The sequence below is a fragment of the Fusarium phalaenopsidis genome (assembly GCF_050370095.1).
Source record: "Fusarium phalaenopsidis strain FUZ10S chromosome Unknown contig_32296, whole genome shotgun sequence".
Taxonomy (NCBI): Eukaryota; Fungi; Ascomycota; class Sordariomycetes; order Hypocreales; family Nectriaceae; genus Fusarium; species Fusarium phalaenopsidis.
Window position 1 is genome coordinate 323,926 of NW_028145408.1, and position 20,017 is coordinate 343,942.

At 50.7% G+C, this 20,017-nt stretch overlaps 8 protein-coding genes across 8 annotated transcripts; 4 read left to right on the top strand and 4 right to left on the bottom strand.

The window, feature by feature from the left end:
• Window positions 1-78: 78 nt before the first annotated feature.
• Window positions 79-2,071, top strand: LRP88_05685 (uncharacterized protein; the record flags this gene model as incomplete). The annotated part of the gene is made up of 8 exons (XM_083242235.1): window positions 79-231; window positions 285-351; window positions 408-613; window positions 663-972; window positions 1,026-1,373; window positions 1,425-1,625; window positions 1,679-1,807; window positions 1,860-2,071. 8 exons carry the CDS (start codon window positions 79-81, stop codon window positions 2,069-2,071), a joined length of 1,626 nt encoding a protein of 541 aa, XP_083101171.1.
• Window positions 2,072-2,835: 764 nt separating this feature from the next.
• On the top strand, window positions 2,836-3,564 carry LRP88_05686 (uncharacterized protein; the record flags this gene model as incomplete). The annotated part of the gene is made up of 1 exon (XM_083242236.1): window positions 2,836-3,564. One exon carries the CDS (start codon window positions 2,836-2,838, stop codon window positions 3,562-3,564), a length of 729 nt encoding a protein of 242 aa, XP_083101172.1.
• A 441-nt stretch (window positions 3,565-4,005) lies between these two features.
• LRP88_05687 (NAD(P)-dependent alcohol dehydrogenase) lies at window positions 4,006-5,088 on the top strand (the record flags this gene model as incomplete). The annotated part of the gene is made up of 1 exon (XM_083242237.1): window positions 4,006-5,088. The coding sequence occupies one exon, from the start codon at window positions 4,006-4,008 to the stop codon at window positions 5,086-5,088; it is 1,083 nt and encodes a 360-aa protein (XP_083101173.1).
• Window positions 5,089-5,296: 208 nt separating this feature from the next.
• LRP88_05688 (alkene reductase) lies at window positions 5,297-6,481 on the bottom strand (the record flags this gene model as incomplete). The annotated part of the gene is made up of 1 exon (XM_083242238.1): window positions 5,297-6,481. One exon carries the CDS (start codon window positions 6,479-6,481, stop codon window positions 5,297-5,299), a length of 1,185 nt encoding a protein of 394 aa, XP_083101174.1.
• Window positions 6,482-7,066: 585 nt separating this feature from the next.
• On the bottom strand, window positions 7,067-8,767 carry LRP88_05689 (transcription factor domain-containing protein; the record flags this gene model as incomplete). Its single annotated transcript, XM_083242239.1, has 1 exon — window positions 7,067-8,767. One exon carries the CDS (start codon window positions 8,765-8,767, stop codon window positions 7,067-7,069), a length of 1,701 nt encoding a protein of 566 aa, XP_083101175.1.
• A 1,474-nt stretch (window positions 8,768-10,241) lies between these two features.
• On the top strand, window positions 10,242-12,050 carry LRP88_05690 (major facilitator superfamily domain-containing protein; the record flags this gene model as incomplete). The annotated part of the gene is made up of 3 exons (XM_083242240.1): window positions 10,242-10,311; window positions 10,380-10,742; window positions 10,795-12,050. The coding sequence occupies 3 exons, from the start codon at window positions 10,242-10,244 to the stop codon at window positions 12,048-12,050; spliced, it is 1,689 nt and encodes a 562-aa protein (XP_083101176.1).
• Window positions 12,051-13,181: 1,131 nt separating this feature from the next.
• On the bottom strand, window positions 13,182-16,216 carry LRP88_05691 (uncharacterized protein; the record flags this gene model as incomplete). The annotated part of the gene is made up of 5 exons (XM_083242241.1): window positions 13,182-13,193; window positions 13,250-13,409; window positions 13,560-14,569; window positions 14,623-15,985; window positions 16,041-16,216. The coding sequence occupies 5 exons, from the start codon at window positions 16,214-16,216 to the stop codon at window positions 13,182-13,184; spliced, it is 2,721 nt and encodes a 906-aa protein (XP_083101177.1).
• Window positions 16,217-17,694: 1,478 nt separating this feature from the next.
• On the bottom strand, window positions 17,695-18,531 carry LRP88_05692 (uncharacterized protein; the record flags this gene model as incomplete). Its single annotated transcript, XM_083242242.1, has 1 exon — window positions 17,695-18,531. The coding sequence occupies one exon, from the start codon at window positions 18,529-18,531 to the stop codon at window positions 17,695-17,697; it is 837 nt and encodes a 278-aa protein (XP_083101178.1).
• Between the last annotated feature and the right edge of the window lie 1,486 nt (window positions 18,532-20,017).

Sequence of the window (20,017 nt, forward strand, 5' to 3'; positions counted from 1 at the left end):
CTGGCTCCCAGAACGACCTCATCACTTCCGCAGCAACATCTCCAAAGAACAAATTCTTCAGCAACAACCTCGCGTATCATGATGACCAAAGAGAAAATTGAGAAGCTCGGGGACGAGAATAACACCAAGCATCTCGAAAGTGCCGTTTCTGACACCAAGGCTGGTCAGGTAGCCTTGAAGTCAGAGACCGACAGCTTGGGAGCATGGGCTACGGTCAAGAAGTTCCGAAAGGTCTGGCAGTCCTTTTGTTTGGCATCCCGACATTCTTTACTGATCATAGATAGGCTGTTCTAGTCTGCAACCTCCTCTGTATTGCCGCCGCCGCCGATGGATACCAGATCAATCTCAATGGTATGCACAAACTTTATCAATCTTTAAAGGGCCTCACGGACTGACCTTTTCCCAAGGAAACATCATTGCCAACCAAGGCTTCATTAACCATGTTGGCTTCGTCACAGAAAGCGGCGAAATTCACCTCAAGGCAAACTACACTGCCCTTTGGGGAGCTATGCAGTCCTTGGGACAGTTGGTTGGAATGGTCCTGATGAACCCAATATCTGATATCATTGGTCGCAAAATGACCATGTACGCTCTCTGGGTCGTCCTCGCAGCGGTGAGTCTGTTAAAGATATGCCATTGACCTCAATGCTAATTGTGTCTAGTCCCTGATCCTCGAGACGGTAGTCCGCGACTGGAGAGACTGGGCCAGTGCTAAGATTCTCGCCGGAATCGGCATCGGTGCCATTCAAGCAACGCTGCCAATCTATATAACAGAATGGTCTCCAGTAAACATCAGAGGAGCTATGATTGTTACATATGGATTCTGGAATGTCATTGGCAAGTTTCTCGCCAACCTTGTACTCATGTTGGTCCAAGAGACAAACCCTGAGAACTACAAGGTCCCTATCCTTACTCAGTGGGGGTTCTTGGGAATCATGTTGCCGATTTTCCTCTGGCTACCTGAAACCCCTGGTATGTTGTTTGGTCACTATGAATCACTGAATGAAGTACTAACCTTGTCCTAGCCTACTACGCAGAAAGAGACATGGACGATGAGGGCAAGAAGACACTCGAGCGGATCAACGGCAACGTCGAGGCATACGATATCGAACTCGAATATTCCATCATAAAGAACACGATACTCGAGGAGAAGCAGCTACAGAGGGAGCTTGGACAGGACAACATGACCTTCAAGGACCTTGTCCGGTCCTATATTGAATGCTTTCAACGTGCCAACATCCGCCGCACCGTTGGAGCCGCTCTTCCAGGCTGCGCTCAACAACTCGCAGGGCTATCGTTTCTCAACACCTATGCCAGTCTCTTCTTTAAGCAAAGCGGATTTAACAATGCCTTTCTTATCACCACCATCATGTGTAAGTGACATTACCTCCCGCATTGATTTATCTAACACAGCGGTGCTTCAGGCTCTATCCAGTTTTTCACTGCCATCTGTCTCATTTTCATGACAGATAGGTTCGGCCGTCGGAACATGGTCTTCACTGCCGTCATTGTCTGCACAGGCACGCTTCTCGTTGTGGGCACCCTGGCATTTGTAGACAAGACGAAGCCAATCCAGAACTTGCTCATCTTTGTTGCTTGCGTCTGGGCTTTTGCCAATGCCACCAGTAAGTACCTCAGTACAAAAGAAGGCGTATTGTCCTTCTGACAGGTGTCGTAGTTGGTAACCTCGGCTTTGCCTTTGTTGGAGAGGTTGCGTCACAGAGACTCCGTGCCAGGACGGCTGGTATCGCTTCCGGTCTGTCTGTCGTGTTTGGTCTGACTTTCAACACATCCCTTCCCATCATGTGTGAGATTGCTTGCCTATCCATGTAGCTGTCCCCATGCTAACCCGAGACTAGTGGATGTTGATGGCGTCGACTGGGGATATAAGACGGCTTGGTTATTCTTTGGGACTGGGGTTGTTGTCTGCATCCTGCTCTACTTCTTCCTCCCGGAATGTTCTCGCCGCAATGCTGCCGAGGTCGATGAGATGTATGCCAAAGGTGTTCCGGCGTGGAAGATGGGCAAGTATGTCACCGAGATTCAGACCCTCCATCAAGTTAGTCACTAGGCATCGAACGATACGACTATAGGAGAGATATGGCACAAAGGCAGGCAGACAAAACAATCTCGTGAGGGGGGTAGTCGTGGTTCTAGCCCTCCAGGCGGTATTACTTTATCATTCAATGCTTAAAATATCTTTATTTTATGGCTGCTAGTAGCTCAGTGGAAGAACAAATGCCAAGTGCATAGATAAAGACTGTGGGTATGATTACCAAGTCGGCGATGGTTCTTACCGATCCTGATCTGCCAAGACTTTATTGAAAGCCCTGAAAATAGATGCTGAGGTGAGCTGTCACCTATAAATAGGCCCTGTGCGTGATTAACCTCCGCCACTCGAGGCTCCTACGCACTGCCACAACAACGGACAGGGATTGTTTGCTGTTATTTGACTGGTCCAGTTGTGGCCAAGCCCGCCTCTAAGCCGAGATGGATTTCAATGCCATCAAGGCTGAGGGCTTGGCTGGCAGTCGAGGGAATTACCAACCTCGTAAACTGGGGATAGTCTCGGCGGAGCCTCAGTGAGATGGCATCGGAAAATCTGGAACTAATCTAGATAGACCGGGGACATGAAATTCAGGTATAAAGTATCGAAAGCCGCTCTCGATGTTGTGTTTTTTCTACATCATCTCACACCATCACCATCACCATCACCATCACCAGCAACCAGCATCACCAACAATCAAGCTCACAGTGACCAACTTACTCTCACTGGCATTGAACTCTTTAATTATAAATCCATTTCCTGACCAATCTCCTCAAGACAACCTCAAAATGCCTCTCATCAGCAACATCTTCACCTCATTGGCCTGCCTCATGGCAGTGACCAACGCCATGCCTGCCAGTATTGCTGCTCGCCAACCTTCAAACGAGTGCACAACTGGCACCTCGTTTTTCCACTGCGGCGAGCACAAGGGCTGCTTCGCTAAAGATCCTTGCGTTGAGCCAACCCCCTCAAACCCCTCAACTCCCGACAAGCCAGAAAGCGAATGCCCCTCTGGGTCGGGACAGACAGTCATCACGCCATCAGCCATCTACAACGTCTTCCCCAAACATCCCGAAGTTGCCCAGGGTGCAGCTTCGGGTGTTCGTCTGGAATCTTATGATGGCGCCTCCCAAGTTGAGCAGGTGGTTGTCTTTAGCGGAATTCCCGCCGGGGCCAAGACTTGCAGCTTCGGCTGGAAGCAAGGAGAGAAGCTTGACCGAATCTTCATTGTTAGAGGCAGCGATGGCGTGTCCGATGTGAGGCAGCTGTCGGGCTTCCCAGAGGGCAAGGATGTTGCCTACAACTCCATCAAGCCCTTTGATGACGCCAAGAAGAACGTCGGAGGCATCGACTTTGCCAACTGGGACGATCTCGACGCAGCCACCCATGATGCCGGCAGCGTTGACTGTGCCGAGACCCTCTATTTCAAGGTTTCCCTTAGGACCGGAGATAGCGGCACCAAGATTTACCTCGGACAAGACGAGAACAACGGCTTTGACATTTCCTACTCATGCTAGAGAATTAACGGTGCAGAAAAGGTGTGCATTTGATCTGAGCTTCTGATTTGGGATTGGCGGCAATGGGTTTCTCTTCTTTTAATACACTTTTAGACCATGGATTTTACTTTTAGACTAGGCATTCAATACATACAGGCATGACAGTTTGGAGTTGCAATTTCTGGACATAAGAGGAGTGAATGTGTTTTGACTAGACCGCCCCTGAAGGAACCCTCCGAGCCAAGAGCACCATTCGGAAGTTTGCGTCCCCTCATGTTTCGAAAGCTTCCGAACCCTCCGAAATCACCAGGTCATCGGGATTATAAGTTTGAGCACTGCGATTCCCATTTTTCGGGACCGCTATCCTCAGATTCCCAAGACCTACACTTATAGAGCATTGACCTCCCAGCGATGGCAACTGCACATAAGCCCACCGACCCCATGGTTTCAAAACCGAGCACAATGAGCAACGCTATGCCTTTCATTCCTTCAACCATGAAAGCATGGCGATTCCACACAGCTGTCGGGGGAGCTGAGAAGCACATGAAACTCGAAGATTTGACTCTTCCCACCTCTTTTCGCTCACTCCCGCCGCAATCATCTCTCATCAAGGTCTCCATTGTCAGTCTTAACCCCGTCGACATCAAGTTTGCCGAGACCCCCTTGGTTGGCCAATACCTCCATCCGATGCCTGCCATTCCGGGGCTTGACGGCGTCGGCCATGTGGCCAGAACGATAGACAGCACTCTGCACGTGGGCCAGCTCGTCATGTTTCGCCTACTCGAGAAGCAGTCTGAAGGCGCTTTGGCTGAGTATGTGCTTGTTCCGAGTGAGGGCTGTGTGCCAGTTCCGATCGGCGTATCGCCAGTCCAAGCTGCCACTGTGGGCACTTGTGGTATGACGGCGTGCCAGGCCATTGCCCCCTTTGTCTCGAAGTACAATTCGCTCAAGCCTAACGGAAAGGAGCCTTTCAAGGTCTTCGTCAATGGTGGCTCAGGAGGCACGGGAACATTTCAGATCCAAATTGCGAAGGCACTCGGTTGTTACGTTATCACCTCCTGTTCAACCCCCAACGTCGATCTTTGCATGTCTCTCGGGGCGGATGAAGTCATTGACTATCGCCTCGGCTCCGTGGAGGATGCACTTCAAGAAATGGTACAAAACGGAAAGATCTTACCGCTAGACCTCGTTGTCGACAATGTCGATTTGCCTTGGCGTCTGTACAAAGCAGCAACTGACTACCTGAAGCCAGAGGGAACGTACGTCCAGGTAGGAGGCGATGTCAGCTGGCAAGGTATAAAAGAGCTGTTTTGCATCAAACTACTACCAACATCCTTGGGCGGTGGATCGAGGCAGTGGGAGTTCTTGGCTATGAAGACCAGCCGCGAGGATGCTGAGCGTGTGCTTGGCTGGATGCAAGAAGGAAAGATTCGAATACCTGTGGAGGAAGAGTTTGGCTTTCATGAGGTACCGGATGCATATAGAAGGCTCAAGACTGGAAGGATCAGAGGAAAGATCATTGTACACGTTTCGAATAGCGAATGACGCTCAGTAGGCATTATGGTTGTCTGACTGGGTATTTACCGCAGGGAACAAGCCGTGAGTTCTTGTTACTACAAGTGAGTATTTCAGTATCAGTGTGTAAACTCTGTATATATAACGCTATTCTAGTCTCTAGGTCGCTATGCTTTCATGATAGTCTATCGCTCTATTTCTCAATCGGATCAACCCGTCCGTTACTTCCACCAGTGTTTTACTTTGAGGCCACCTCCATGGACTTGATGGCCCAAGCCCGTCGGGCATCAACGTACTCCTGAGAAAAGGGATAGTCGTTGTAACCAATCTCAGAGCCCTTGATGTAGAAAGACTGTCGATGATACTTGTTCAAGGGAATGCCGTTCTTGATTCGCCAGACCAGGTCAGGGGTTGCCAGGAAGGGTCGGCCAAAGGCCACGATGACGTCCCACTTCTTGTAGTGTCCGTCGACAGCATCGACAGCTGAGGTCGGAGAGTAGTTGCCTGCAACAACGACAGGCGAAAGGTTGTCCCAGATGTTGAGGATAAAGTCGAGGGTCCGATTCTCGACAGAATCCTCCGCGCTAGCAACCAGTAGCTTCGCAGGGTCTCCACGGGCTTCAACCAGAGACAAATAGGCCAGAGGGCCAATCTTCTTCAGCTCCTTTACGATATAGGTGTACTGAGCCTCGATGTCAGAAGATTCCGCTCCCTGGAACGAAGCATAAGGCGAAAGTCGAACGGCCACGCGCTCAGGACCAATTTCTGCCGCAACAGACTTGACGACCTCGAGAAGCAGCCGAGCACGGTTCTCGATAGAACCTCCCCACTTGTCGGTACGCTGGTTTACCGAGTCTGAGATGAACTGGTCCAGCAGGTAACCATGAGCGCCGTGAATCTCGACACCATCGCCGCCAGCAGCGATGACCCGCTTTGCAGTTGCAACAAAGTCCTGAATAAGAACCTGGATCTCCTCCTCTGTAATCGCCTCGGGAACTTCAGCATCAGGGCTCATTGGCACTGCGCTTGAAGACCGATACTTGAAGCCTCGCTCCTTTTGATAGTCTGGGTTGGCAGCTCGGCCTTGAGCCCAGATCTGCTGGAACCAAACACCCTTGTTGGCATGAACGCCAGCAATAACCTTTTTCCAAGCAGCGACTTGCTCATCGGTGACGAAAGATGGACCTTGTCGCTCGCCAGTGTCCTGCATAGAGACTCCTGTCGCCTCTGAGATGATCAAGGTTCCTGGGGTCGAAGCTCGCTCAGAGTAATATCGCTCCACAAAGGGCTTAGCGACATGGCTGTGGTCGTTACGGTAGCGAGTAAGAGGGGCCAACGCAATGCGATGTTCAAGCTGGGCGTGGCCAAGTCGGAGAGGCTGGAAGAGCCTGCTGTCGGCAGAGGGTGCTGTTGTTGAGCCCATGATGGAGGTGGGGAGATGTGAGGTAGAAGACAAGAAGGATGAAGTTGTTGTTCTTCTAAGCGTTCGATGAGTTCAGACTCGTGTCTCAAGTCACAAGAAAATGTATGTGATTGATTGTGTTGTATGTCACTGAGGAAGTTGGGTTGTTGCCCATTTATAACAAGTAGCTCAACATAGACCGCCTGTTATCTATCGACTAAGGTGTGCATGGGCCACCGCAAAAACATTCGAGAAACGCTTAGAAATAGACAATATGGAGACATTATTAACCCAGCGCGAATACTCAGCAACTCAAGCCTTGATCTTCAGTGGGGCCTGAGGCGTCAACTCCGAGACTCCGACTTGGCGATCCCTGGCAGTCTCCACAAGAACTCAAGAATCAGCCAACTGGAAAGACTCCTCGTCGTCATTACTCGTGTGGCCAATAGGAGTAACTCCTGAGATTGAGCTGATTCAGCCTGTCACTGACGTCATCAACCCGAGAAGATTCGGCATCAAGCACGGCATTGATCGACAATCATTTCTACTTAGGCCAATAACCTCGAATTGATCCCACTTCTTGAAAACTTTGTTTTGCTCCCAGATTCATTGCACGCTGGATAATAAAGAGGCTTCCCCCACGTTAAGAGAAACGCCTGGCCAAAGCACATCCATACCAGCCCAGAAATCTACCCCAAGGGCCATGTCGAAAAGATCCACGTCCGTCGTGGTATTGTGATTGATATCACTGTCCCCAGCCATGATATTTGAAGAGGGGATAACACCCACTGAGGTATTGTTGTTGGTTGTCAAGTTACTCATAGTGGCATCGGAGTTGTGGGCAACAGCCAGGCCATCCATGACAGAGTCGAGATTAGAGGACAAGGTACGCACGATGATAGCTGCTTTTGCGGCAGCCTCAAAGCCAGTCCCGAATGTCTCCAAAGAAGATACTGCAAGCTTGATTGCGCTCCGAGCAGCTGGAGTGAGTGCATGTCGCGGATAGGCAACAACGAACCCGACGAGTGTCATGGCTCCATTCCACTGCCACTGGAAAACCTGATGGCAACCGTGAAGGAGTGGCGTACCAGACAGAATTTGATGGGTGATGTTACAGAGCTCTATGGCGTGAGAGGCACTTCTCCCAGCCATCTCATAGCCCCGACAGCCAGGTGCTTGATGAGTAGTGAAGGAGATGAAGGGGCGGTTGAGGTTGGCGTATATGTGGCAGTACTCCAATTCTAGAAGCAGTCGCTGCCGTTGGAGCCAATTGGGTGCATATTGCTCAATGTCCAAGAGGGACCCGTCCATCGAGAAGGCCTTGCCTTGCTCCTTACGACCAGTCTTCAGTGCATTGGGAACCTGCTTAATCCAGTCTTCCAGCTGCTTTGTGAGTGGGTAAATGGTATTTGCCAAATCTTCCAAACGGTCCGGATATTCGTAAACCGTCTTTCCATTCGCTAGACCCAGATCATGGCCATATGTAGCGTTGTGAATAGATCGGGCAACTCTGTATAGCTTGACTCGATTCAAATTGAAGCTTAACCAAGTCGTATCGTTTGCAATAGGAGCAAATGTTGAGCCGGAGAGTATAGCAGCGTCGAGGCTATCGCTTGGTAGTTCCGGCATGCCATGGGAATCCTGAACGAGAAACGGACGGCCCAATTTCAGGCCTACCAGGGTATCCAGCTCAAACACTGACCACCATAGCCGTCTTCTCATCTGACGTTCAGGCTCCGCCATGCTCGGCGGAGGGTCAATATGGAGGCCAAGTGTGTAGGCTGTGCGCACAGCCAAACCGCTGATGCTGTCGGCCATGTTGTGGAATGAGCCGCTACACACATATGCGGCGCAGAGCAATTGGCATTGAAGGGTCGATATTGAAGGGCTTTGCACCTCGCAAGCGAGAAGAGCTTGAGCACGTCGATAGTACCATCGGCCAGCCATTGTGGCATCGTAATCTTGTGCAAGGTTCCCTTGCTCACCACGGGGCAGTTTCGAAGTTCCATACTGCATGCACATAGCAATGACTATATCCACAAGTGCGGAAGGTCTCCTCGAGTTCCCGGGCGGTACGTCGGTGTAGAGTGATTGGTAGTGACTGTTGAAGGATGCCTCGTCCAATACGGAGTAGAGTGAAGTGTGATAACTTTGCCAGAAGAGGCTGATGAAGTAGCCCTCCTGAATAGAGGTGAGATATACGGCTGAGTTGTTAATCTCCGCAAGCGGCGCTAGGAGGCGCGAAGAATCGTCCGGTGGATTAGGTTGACCAAGTAGCTCGAGGTTGCTCGCAAGGTGAACCAGCATGTTATCGGCTTGGGCATTTAGGAATGTGCCAAGGCGATGAGTAAAGTAATAGAGAGAGGATGGTCCAAACCATTGCCCGTGAGGCGAACGTGCGGGTCGAATATGAATACCATCCCAGTACTTGGTCTTCGACGTTGGTTGGATCTCAGTGCTTTGGGGTGGTGTCGTGAATGGCGGCGGTGCTTCTTCTCGCTGAGTTTCTGATCTTGAAACTCTTGCATTGCGTTCTCGCTGTAGTTCATTTTCCAACTCTTTTACTTTTGCTTTCAACCTTTCAATCTCATTAATTGCCTGAGGAAGTGATGACGGCTTGTTGGACCCTGTGTTGCTGCATGGTTTACCACGCGTTCGACAGTTGAGACAGGGTACGCTGTCGTCGCATTTGATGCGATGAATACGGCATGCATCACAAGCTCTGCTGACTTGTTTCCGTTTCCGCCTTAGTCCGAAGCTTTCAGGAGTCGGTGGTGTTGAAAGGGCTGAGTGGCTATGGCTGGCGGTCGTTGCTGGTGTTGCCATTGCCATCTCGCCTGAGCCGGAAGCAGTTTAAATAAATGAGGTAATGAAATAATGATTGATTTGTGCTAATGAAATGAACTTAGAGCACTGTTGCAGGCTGAGTAGGTATCAGCAGGATGGAGAATAATACCGTCAGTGGTGAGCTGACGGAAAACCTGGGTCGAAATTGGTAATCGAATTAGCTTCATGGATGACGCAACACGTGACCCTGGAAGTTGAGCCATCATCGGGGCCAATAGCAGTGCACACATAGCATTAAAGTTTCGATGGGTCGCATAGAAGTCTCAAGTTAGGTATCAGGCTGTCTCATGCTAATACTGAGTGAATGGTTTAATAGGTAATCAAGGCAATGGCATGCGATCCGCGAGCCGGGAACTCATTATTTAGGTTTCGTAGGCACTTATAGCTCGAGATTAAGACAAGAATCTCCTAGTTATGCAGGTTATCCAAGGGTCATATGCAAGGACTGTGAACAAACAATCCAGGCCACGGGGTGTCAGTTCAGAATTATTACGAGTTATTCTCGAGTCCAGTTTTAACCAAAGTGAACCAGAGTCGATTTTGAATAACGAGAAGTATTCTTTGAATGCACTATTCGCGATTTCGTGAGTCTTCAGGGTAGGTTGTTTGCTTCTGTTATCTCCCCGCCCCCGAATTCTCACTCACAACCAACCTCCGCCTATGCCCATCCATCACGTGCATTAGGCGTCTCAGGTTGATCAACTGACCCAGTTTAACAGCTGCTAGCCGGAAGATTAGCTCCTCGGATTACCAGAGTTAGAAGTTGTACCCTCGGATGCACAAACTACGTGGGGGCTGAGTTCGGGTTCCGGGCCGCAAATCCTGCTGCTAAATTAACCGTCGGTCGTCTTTACCCCGCGGGTAGAGAAGGCAGCGAGATCTCAATCTTTTTAGTTCAACACTCACATTCAACAGAAAGAAGAGTTCTCAGATCATGTCGCCAGGGAACAAGAAGTCAATCCCGGATCCAAATGCATTCCCTACGAGACAGCTTCTAGTTCTTGGTAGGCTCCATATTTGCCATTGACGCCGCCTCTCTTCCCGCGCTGTCCGCTAACTGCATGTCTCACAGCAATATGCCGTTTCTCAGAGCCCATCGCCTTCAACTCGATCCTGGCGTACACATTCGTCATGGTGAAAGATCTAGGTATATCTGAAAAGGATGCCTCTTTCTACGCCGGACTCTTAGTATCCGCTTATGCCGTTGCCGAAGCGTTGACGTCGATGGGCTGGGGACTCTTGTCGGACCACATTGGCCGCAAGCCCGTCGTGCTGCTTGGCCTTGTAGGCGTCGGCATTTCGAGTCTCATTTTTGGCCTAGCTAAGCAGTATTGGGTTGCGCTATTGGCGCGATTTATTGGCGGAGCGCTGAATGGCAACGTCTCGGTTATGCAGACCATGGTAGCCGAGATGGTTAAGCTGCCAGAGCACGAACGTGGGTGTCCTCACCGAGACCGGAGGCTTGGTCGATGCTAACTACTGTTCAGCCAAAGCATATGCAGTGCAGCCATTCGTATGGACTTTGGGAGGCATCATCGGCTCTGCCATGGGAGGATTCCTGGCTCAACCTGCGATATTCTACCCGTCACTTTTCCCTGCAGACGGGCTGTTCGGCCGTTACCCGTATCTGCTACCCAACCTTGTTTCTGTTGCAGTTGTGGTCATTGCTGTGATCCAGGGCCTCTTTTTCCTAGAAGAGACCAATGTCAAGCCTGGCAAGGAGACCAACAGCAGTGATCAGCACGACCAAAACGAGCAATCTACCGCGGTGGCCGACGACGACGTCGAGCCAAACGAGGAAACCACCCTTCTTCGTCGGCCTTTGAGGCGTACTAGCGTTCCTCGCAGAGCCGTCTCAACTTCAGTCAGTCGCTCTCGGCCGCAATTCGCAGAGTCAAGTCTCCCACTCCCCGTCGAGCATGATTTTATCGACTTGCGCCGTTCCTCCTTTGGTACTGTTCACTCTATTAGGCTACCGGATGAGCTGCGCCCTCCCTCGACGGAGCCACCAGCGTATGAGGGGAAAACCTTCAACTTCACCGTTATGATGCTCATCCTCGCCTTGTTGATATTCTCATACCACCAGATGGCTGCTGGTAGCCTGCTCGCCACATACCTCCTGGATGAGCCAGAAGTCTCTTCAGGCAGCTTCGATTGGCGTGGTGGGCTCGGCTACACGGTGCATGATGTTGGCACATACCTCGCTGTTAATGGTGCTTTGGGCTTGCTTATCCAGGCTGTCATTTTCCCTCTGTTTGTCGAACGGGTTGGTGTCTGGCATTCGTTCCTCTGGATGATTGTGCTATACCCCCTGACATACACCTTAATGCCCTTCCTGTCAGCTCTCCATGAACCGTTGGTCTCGGGAGGTATCTATCTTTCGCTGTTCATGCAGAGTTTCTGTGGTATGATAGCGATGCCTGTTACTCTCATTCTGCTCAAGGATGCTACCCCTTCTCCTCAGGTGCTGGGCAGAGTCAACGGCCTCGCCATGTCTGGTGCATGCTTGGCGCGAACGATAGCTCCGCCCCTCGCTGGAGTTATATACAGTGTCGCGGGCTCGGTCATAGCTTGGGCCAGCTGTATAGGAGTGGCCCTGTTGGGTGTGCTACAGCTCTTATGGGTTCCAAGAAGCCGTATCCGCAGGGATGAAGTCATTGTGGACAATGGTCTCACAAAGCATCTTACCAATGATTCTCGTTCCGGTGCGGCTGGAGGTCATGACGGTACCGATAGGGCTTGAGAGCATTGAATGGTGCATTCATATCAACAATAGCACATTGGCACCCGAGAAGCATGGGATGCTCAAGCATGGTTGCATATCGGAGCGAGTGTCGAAGTCAACGAATTGATGTTGCGAATGAACGAGAAAGAGAGAACACCGGGTGGAGTTTCAGAAGTGAAACAAGGGAGTCTAATCATATGAAACGATCATTATGCATCTAGGAGTTTTTGTTATTCTACATTTTCAACATGGCTGCTGTTAGAATGCCCGAATCTATTAGCTAGATATCACCCAAGACAGACCAATCTCATTAATGAACTCCTGCATAGCGCTTTTGACGAAGTACCGTTCTGTGAGAGTACCCTGTCAAGTAGGCAGGTACGCTATGAGTTATGGGTTTCTGATTGATGATTGCCTCCTATGGATCAGCTACTCTGGTGTTCTGTAGGCTCACTTCGTCTCTACCTCTCGATGCCTCTGAACCGACAGCAGCCATAGATTTCCCAGAAGCAAAAGTGATAGAAGAATAAAAGAAAGGTTACAGATACTCTAACCTATAGATACTGACTATCAAATGTAAAAAGTAAAACGCGGCCCGAGGGGCAACCAATAGCCAGAGTCGAACCTGAAGTGGCAGACGACGACGGTCGGAACTCGGGGGGTAGGTATAGCATGTTACATCTCTCCCATCCATCCCAAAGAGTGATCCAAGATCCATCGAAACTTATGCCATAGCCTGTAGGCGTATGCTCAGGCGAGAAAGAGACCAATGGGGCTCTGGAGTAGTGGCCCTCCATTATCTTTATGACCTTGCCGGTGACATTGTCCCAGACCCTGATGGTCCCATCATCCGATCCAGACGCAATAAGCCTATCGTTGTTCGAGAATGACACTGACCTGATCCTGTGTCCATGGCCTATCAAAGTCTGCAAAATCGTGCCTGTTGTCCTATCCCAAACCCTAACAGTTTTGTCATCTGACCCAGACACTACATGCCTACCGTTATCCGAAAAGGCTACCGAACGTATTGTACGACTGTGACCCTCAAGGGTTTTCTTGATGCCACCAGTCATAGCATCCCATATCTTGATAGTGTCATCATCTGACCCGGAAGCCACCAGCTTGCTGTCTCTTGAGAAGGCCACTGACTCAACCGCAATTCTGTGGCCGGTTAGCACAAGCAGCTTTTTGCCTGTTCCCGCATCCCATATGATAACAGCTTTATCATATGACCCGGATGCCACGAGCGCATTGTCGGCCGAGAATGCCACCGATGTACCAAGCTTTGTGTGGCCTTTGCAGGTGTGCTTCACCTCTCCCGTAGCGGCATCCCAAATCTTCACAGTCCGATCAAATGATCCAGAAGCCATGAGCTTTCTGTTGGGTGAAAAAGCCATCGACGTAACCTGATTGCTGTGTCCTCTAACTATCCGCTGCTCTTTGTTTATAGTGGCATCCCAGATTCTGATGGTTCTGTCGTCCGAGCCAGATACCACGAGCCTGCCATCCATTAAGAAGGCCACTGACCGGACGGACCGGATATGACCCTTAAATGTCTGTTTGACCTCGCCTGTCGTAACGTCCCAGATCTTCACTGTCATATCATCTGATCCAGATGCCAAGAGCTTGCTATCAGCTGAGAATACTACGGACCAAACCGAGTCAGCATGGCCTGTGAGCGTTCTCATAGCTTTGCCTGAAGAAACATCCCAGATCTTGATGGTATGGTCTTCGGACCCAGATGCTATAAGACTGCCATCAGTCGAGAAGACTACTGATCCAACTCCATCCCTATGGCCCTTGAGTGTCTGTGTCAGTGTGCCTGTGGCAACGTCCCAGATTTTAACAGTCTCATCGCGTGATCCTGAAACCGCGAGCTGGCCATCAGGCGAAAAGGCCACCGACCTAACCCTATCATCATGATCCCCAATCAGTTGGCCAAGCTTGCCTGTTGTGGCATCCCGAACTCGAATAGAATGGTCGGTTCCAGAGGCCACGAGCTTTCCATCAGATGAGAACGTCACCGACCGAATCATGCCTTCGTCGGCGTCTTCGCCCTCGCCAAGAGTTTGCTTGATGTCCCCTGTCGCTACATCCCATATCTTAACAGTCCTGTCGTATGAACCGGATATCAGAAGCTTTCCATCCGGGGAAAATACTATAGACCGGATAACACTGTGGTGACCTCTGAGAACCTTCTGAACCTCGCCTGTTCCTGCATTCCAGATCTTGATGGCCTGGTCATACGACCTAGACGCTATGAGCTTGCTGTCTGGCGACATGGCTACCGCCCAAACCGGACCGACGTGGCCCTCGAGCGTTGCGACCAAAGGGACCCAGACCTTGTATACTTCTGGTTTGATTGTTATCCATCGTGGTTCCTCCTTCTTGAACGACTCTGGTATCGTGCTGGTGGGAGCAAACAAGAGGGCTGTGACATAGGTTTGAAGCGGCGCATCATTGAGTAGCGGTCCATTACGGAGAATGAACCGACGTGCATTTGAGGTTAACAAGAGAAAGGAATCACTGGGCGCTGTCTCTAGAGATGTTAGTATGTGTTGGCACTACTTAGGGGGGTTGGACGACTCACTTTGAGCAACCTGTCCAACTTTGCAACGGCATGTATCCCTTCAGATATGGCCCTGCACAGGCTCAAAGCCTCGACCCAGCGAAGAAAGAATGTTTGGAGAAATCTGTGAACCGCACCTTCGTCAAGGAGATCATCTCTGGGCTGGGCTTCGCAGACATGGTCCACCCAATAGACACAAGAGTATCGCACTGGTGCAAGTGGATCTGGCGATGGCGCTTGGATTTCGTCGACTGATATTCCGGGGTAGCCAAGGCTGTAGATGTCTCTTCGGAGACACTTGCGCATGGCAACAAGTGACTGTTGGAATACGCCACGATGGGCCTCCGCAAGGCCAGAGGGGAACACAGTGGATGCTGCCTGGTCCCTTAAGTAGTCTCTGGCTGACTGATGCACAAAGTAGACTATCCCATCTCGGATAGTGAGAAACGAGCCGCAACGCTCTATATCCTCTTCCAGCAACCCCTCGTCGTCAGACCCCTCCTCTGGAGGCTGCACGAGAGAGGCAAGCTCCACCAACGTGAGAGGGCGATATACAACTATCACGACGGCGAGGATCCCGTAACAAAGTTCGGCATCGGCCTCGTTCAGCCCACGAATCCGGTCTACCATTTTCTCATACAAAGAATCGAGTCTGGGTGGGAAGGCCTTGAGCGCCGAGAGTACAGTACGGCGGGAACATTCCTCAATGTTCTGACAGACCAAGGCTACCCAAAGGAAGGTATCGTTGGCATTCGAGGAGAGGTAATCCCTGACAGCCTCCTTTGTCCTGTCATTGTACTTTCTCAGAGCCGCCAATTTCTCGACTCGGTTCTGGATGTATGAGTCGACAGCTGCTGAGATGCATGCTTGGTTCAGCTCCAGACTCAGGCTCGTCCCTTGCGTGGCAGGATCCAACCGTTCCGCGATGCTTGGCCAGTTGCGGCTCGTGACGATCCACTTGACGCGGGACGACGTGCTCTGGACAATGAGGCTGAGAAGGTTCGGGAGACCAGCTACGCATTCGTCAAGCGCGTCGATCATTATGTATATCCCTTCCAGGCTTGGATCACTCAACACGTTGTTGAAGATGTCAAATAGCGCCATCCACGCGTTCTCATCCTCGAAGAGCTGCTTCCCTACATTTCTGTATCTCTTCTGGACATGCGAAGCCAATGACTCTTGCTGCATTACAAGCAGGTAGATCAGGCCCCTGAGCACGGCCGTGGCGCTGTTGATACGTGAGTTGGCGGACTGGCAGAAGAAGTAGGACAAGACAGTCTTGGCTTCCTGATCTTCCAATCGCGTGGTCGGCCCCAATTCGTTGACAAGACCGCAAAACAACATGGTCTTGCCCTTGCCGGGATCGCCTTTGATGCAGAGCAGGCTACCACGTTGGTCATCGCGCCAGTGTCGGAAATCATCATGAGTAAGGACCCAACGGTATATCCTTTAACAAGCCGCCCTTTGTGTCCTCAATGCGCCTCTTGTCATCGCGTGGATCGGTAGTTCGTAGGTCGGAAAGGCAGTGATCATCACCATGCCTATAGTAGTTCCTGTCGCCGATGTGAATGTTGGCGCTGTCGCTGGCAGTCAGGGCGTGGACGGTATTGGACATTGTATATGCGAGGTTTTCCACGGTGCTTCTGTGAGGGTGTATCGAGCGCCCTGGGAGTCACAGATCGCTCTCTCCTCCAGCACGAGTGGAAGCTTTGTCCGCACGATTCCCACAAACTTGTACATAGTACGCTTCAAGAGATTAGCGACATTCTTGGTGTACGCAGATCAAGATGGCCGAAATCTACGAGCAGAGTCCAAATCCGTCAGCTACATGCAGCTTGGGCTCAGCTCGGGTTCAGCTGCATTGTTGCCCAATGAAGAGGATGATACAGCCACTGTGTGGGCGGAGAAGAGGGGGTCACGTTGACATAGCCACCACATCTTGGCGATAGCCCCCTGCTGCTGAGTTGGTAAGATGGTCCATGTCTTCAGCCGCAGCTCCATTGTTTCTGCCTTATGTTCAAACTTACCCTTCTTGAAGAGTTTCTCAACCTGTCAGTGTGCCTATTTCATCTATTTTTCTCCATCAATTACTGTCTTCTCTCACCTATATTGTTGTCCCTCTCTCTCACGTTATCCTCCCTCCCTCGGGAATAATGTCGTGGCTGGCCTGGTGGGGAGGCAAGAAGAAATGCACCAAAAACATTCAGGGCGAATGGGCAGTCAGTATCCTACAAAAGGATCGCATTCCAGTAAGTTCAGGTGCTGATCCTATCGCTGCTCCAGTCGCTGGAAACCATTCGCCCTTTCTTTTCTCATTCACTGCAGGTCATTGTTTACCCCCCGGACAGAGATGGGATTCGTGTTCACGCCGGTGGCAGCGACAGGTGGAAGGACGTCATACAGGCCATTTCAAACCGATTTGTCCCTAAGTATGAGAGTGCGTACTTTCGCATCAGAGATGGAGACGACTATCAACAGCCTCGATATGATGACACTATGTTTCAGCTATATCATGAACACCAGGTATGCTTGTGACAATAGAAGGGATATATATTCCTTTCTTTTCACCTTGACTTTACTTATAGTTTCCTTTGCCTTTTCAAAACCTACAGCAATAGAGGGGAAAGAGATGCTAATGTTTCCCTTTCTTCACCCAAAATAGCAGCACGACCGCTGCCTACATGTTGCCTACGGGTTCTGGGAGCGGTTTGGCAACGATATTACCCGTTCAGACTGGATTTTGAGGTTTTTCATCTTTCTTGTAATATCTCCATGGTACCTGATCACCTATTGGAAGGGAATTGTGGTTGGAGGGGAACCATCGAAAAAACAGAATGTACGTGGGGACGGAAAGCATCAAAACGAACAAGGAGGGACAGGTGACTCAGACAAGCAGCGGTAACCTTTGTCCATTCATATCATACACCTGAACGAGACTGGGACCGTGGTCAATGCACATCTCATTCCACTTTCCTCCTCATCACTGATGGCGGCTCGATTCAAGCAGAATAGGAACAGCCTTGTTCAACAACAAACAAGTCGAGTACCTAGTAAAGAGACATAAATCACCACCCGATACCTCCAACACGCGCCTTAGTCACCATATCTGTTCCCAATGTGCACTGTAGATGAACCCTTTGCAACCACAGAACCTGCCTCGTTGCGAGTGCGATCGTCTATCCCTATCGCGGTGCTCAACGCGCTCGTACTCCAGTCATTTCCCAGCCGCACCTTGGCATTCTCCTCGCCCTGGATTTCCCTGGCGTAGTTCGTCACGGCAATGTTGTTGGTCTTCTCCTTAACTGCAGCGGCCAAAAGCGAGTCAGTTCCATTGGCGGTTTCCTGGAGCACCGTCAGACTCTCCTCATCGCTAATGTCCTCGATCTCAATTTGAACAAGACGGTGCTGGGCCTGTTCAGCGGGAAATATCTTCTCCAGGTCGTCAACAAAGCCCGTGATCTCTCCAATCAATTTTTCGAAATATTTCGCGTCGTACAGCGCCCATGTTGCTTTCTTCATCAGGCTGACCTTAGTCTGCTTAGGTGGGCTAATTCTGGCCCATCGCGCGTGGAGGCCTCGGAACACAGGTTGGAGATTCTCATCGCTAAGGCATTCGAGCTCTTCCTTGGGTGCCTTGCGCTCGTAGCGCTTGGATGATCTTTGGATAGTCTCGAAAAGATTGGCAATCTCTTCAAGTACCTCCTGGATCTCCTCCGACTCGGTATCGGTAAACTGGGGATTCTCGTGGATATTAACGGCCTCTCCCCATCGGTTCAATCGGCGTTTCGCAATGTCGAGCTTGAGGCGGCACCGTCCAAAATCCTGCACGAAATGGCGGCCAAGTTGAATGTACTCGAAGCATTCTACACATTGCTGGAATAGGCCTGCGAGACCGATAGCACCGGTCACAATACCAAAGATTTCCGGCATGGTTGTCTTTTTTCCTTTGGGAGGTATGCCAAGTTTGTAAGATGCTGGCGATCAAAGGAGAGGGAGGTGGCTCTCTTGACTGATCTTGGGGGCTGAGAGCCTGCTTTTTGCCGACAGCCTGATCCTCCTTCTCCACTGCCGATTTGCCAAGCCTGGTTCGCACAGCTTTGGTGTCTCCGCACCAAGGCATGGCCTCCTTGAGGCGTCTGCAGAGAGGTGGAACGGGCTTGAAAGCTGAAAACCGGGAGTGCCTTGCTGTCTCAGAAGTGATATCACAAGTGTGGCAGCCGGCCTGTCCTAGGCAGCATCAAGGTGTTAGATTCGGTGGTATCTGTGGAACTAAAGTATTATTAAAATCTGCTGACAAGATGAATAAATGTATTAGGAAAACCCGGCCTTATTCTCGCTGAACCCATAGCACTTGATGATGATAACGACACGCTGAACAGGCCCCCTGGGGCTCGCTGTGATGGACCCCTGTAGCCCTAAGACCGCAGCCTACATACAGTCCCGACAGGTCCCTCAGACTGCAGCCAGCAAAGGCAGTTGCTTGCGATGATTTGAAGCTGGTGCAGTCAAAGGCCTCGACCGACAAGGCAACAGCCCAGCTTCAGTCGCTAGTGAAATTGCTGCCTGAGCACGGTGTCTCCCGAAAGGCAGATTTTGACGGTGTAAGATTTCGTCGTTTTGCCATGGACAATGCCAAATGGAGGCTTGAGGCCCTGCTTCGGGAGCCGGCCAAAGACACCCCTGTTTCCGAGGCCACCCATGGCACTGATCACCCACAAGACGCAGGTGGAGACTCAGGCCAAGTGTGAAGGCGAGCACTCGCGGAGCCACGAGTGTGGTGTTAAGTGAGCATATGTGGGCGAGTACCTCATTGCTTGCAGCTATTTCCTTCTGTACGCGGTGAGAAGGCCCAAAAAGAGCAACAAGGGCGCCTAGTTCAGCCTTTTGTCCTCGAAATCCGGAAATGAAGGGAGCTACTCAGTTGGGACAGATGAGATGTGGCGCAATGCGGACAAAGAAATCGAGGGAACTACGGAGCCCCTACGGGAGGAGAGGCTCGCATTATCAAACCGACTCTGAGCGCTGGCCAGCGGGACATGGCAATTACTTTGTGTTATGCCGACAGTGATGATGAATTTGCCGAATACAAGAACCAGGACGGGGTGGTGAAGAGGATTGAGAGGAAACCGGGCGTTGGTAGGGTGTCGAAGAATGTAGCTTGTAGTAAATTGGACTTGGACATTGATATTCACTCCTTTTCCCGGTATCCTCATTGACATTTCTAAGTTTTTCTATCTTCATTTAATAACTTTGGAGGCCGTTGTCGACCGCACCTTCCAATCTTGTTGGGCTGATTTCCATGATTCACTTCACGTTTCTTGATCTGCCTTTCTCTGTTAGTGCTGTCAGGAATATGAATTTTGTTGACGATATCCTTGCTCTGAGACACAGAGCAGACTGTTACATATCATTTCGT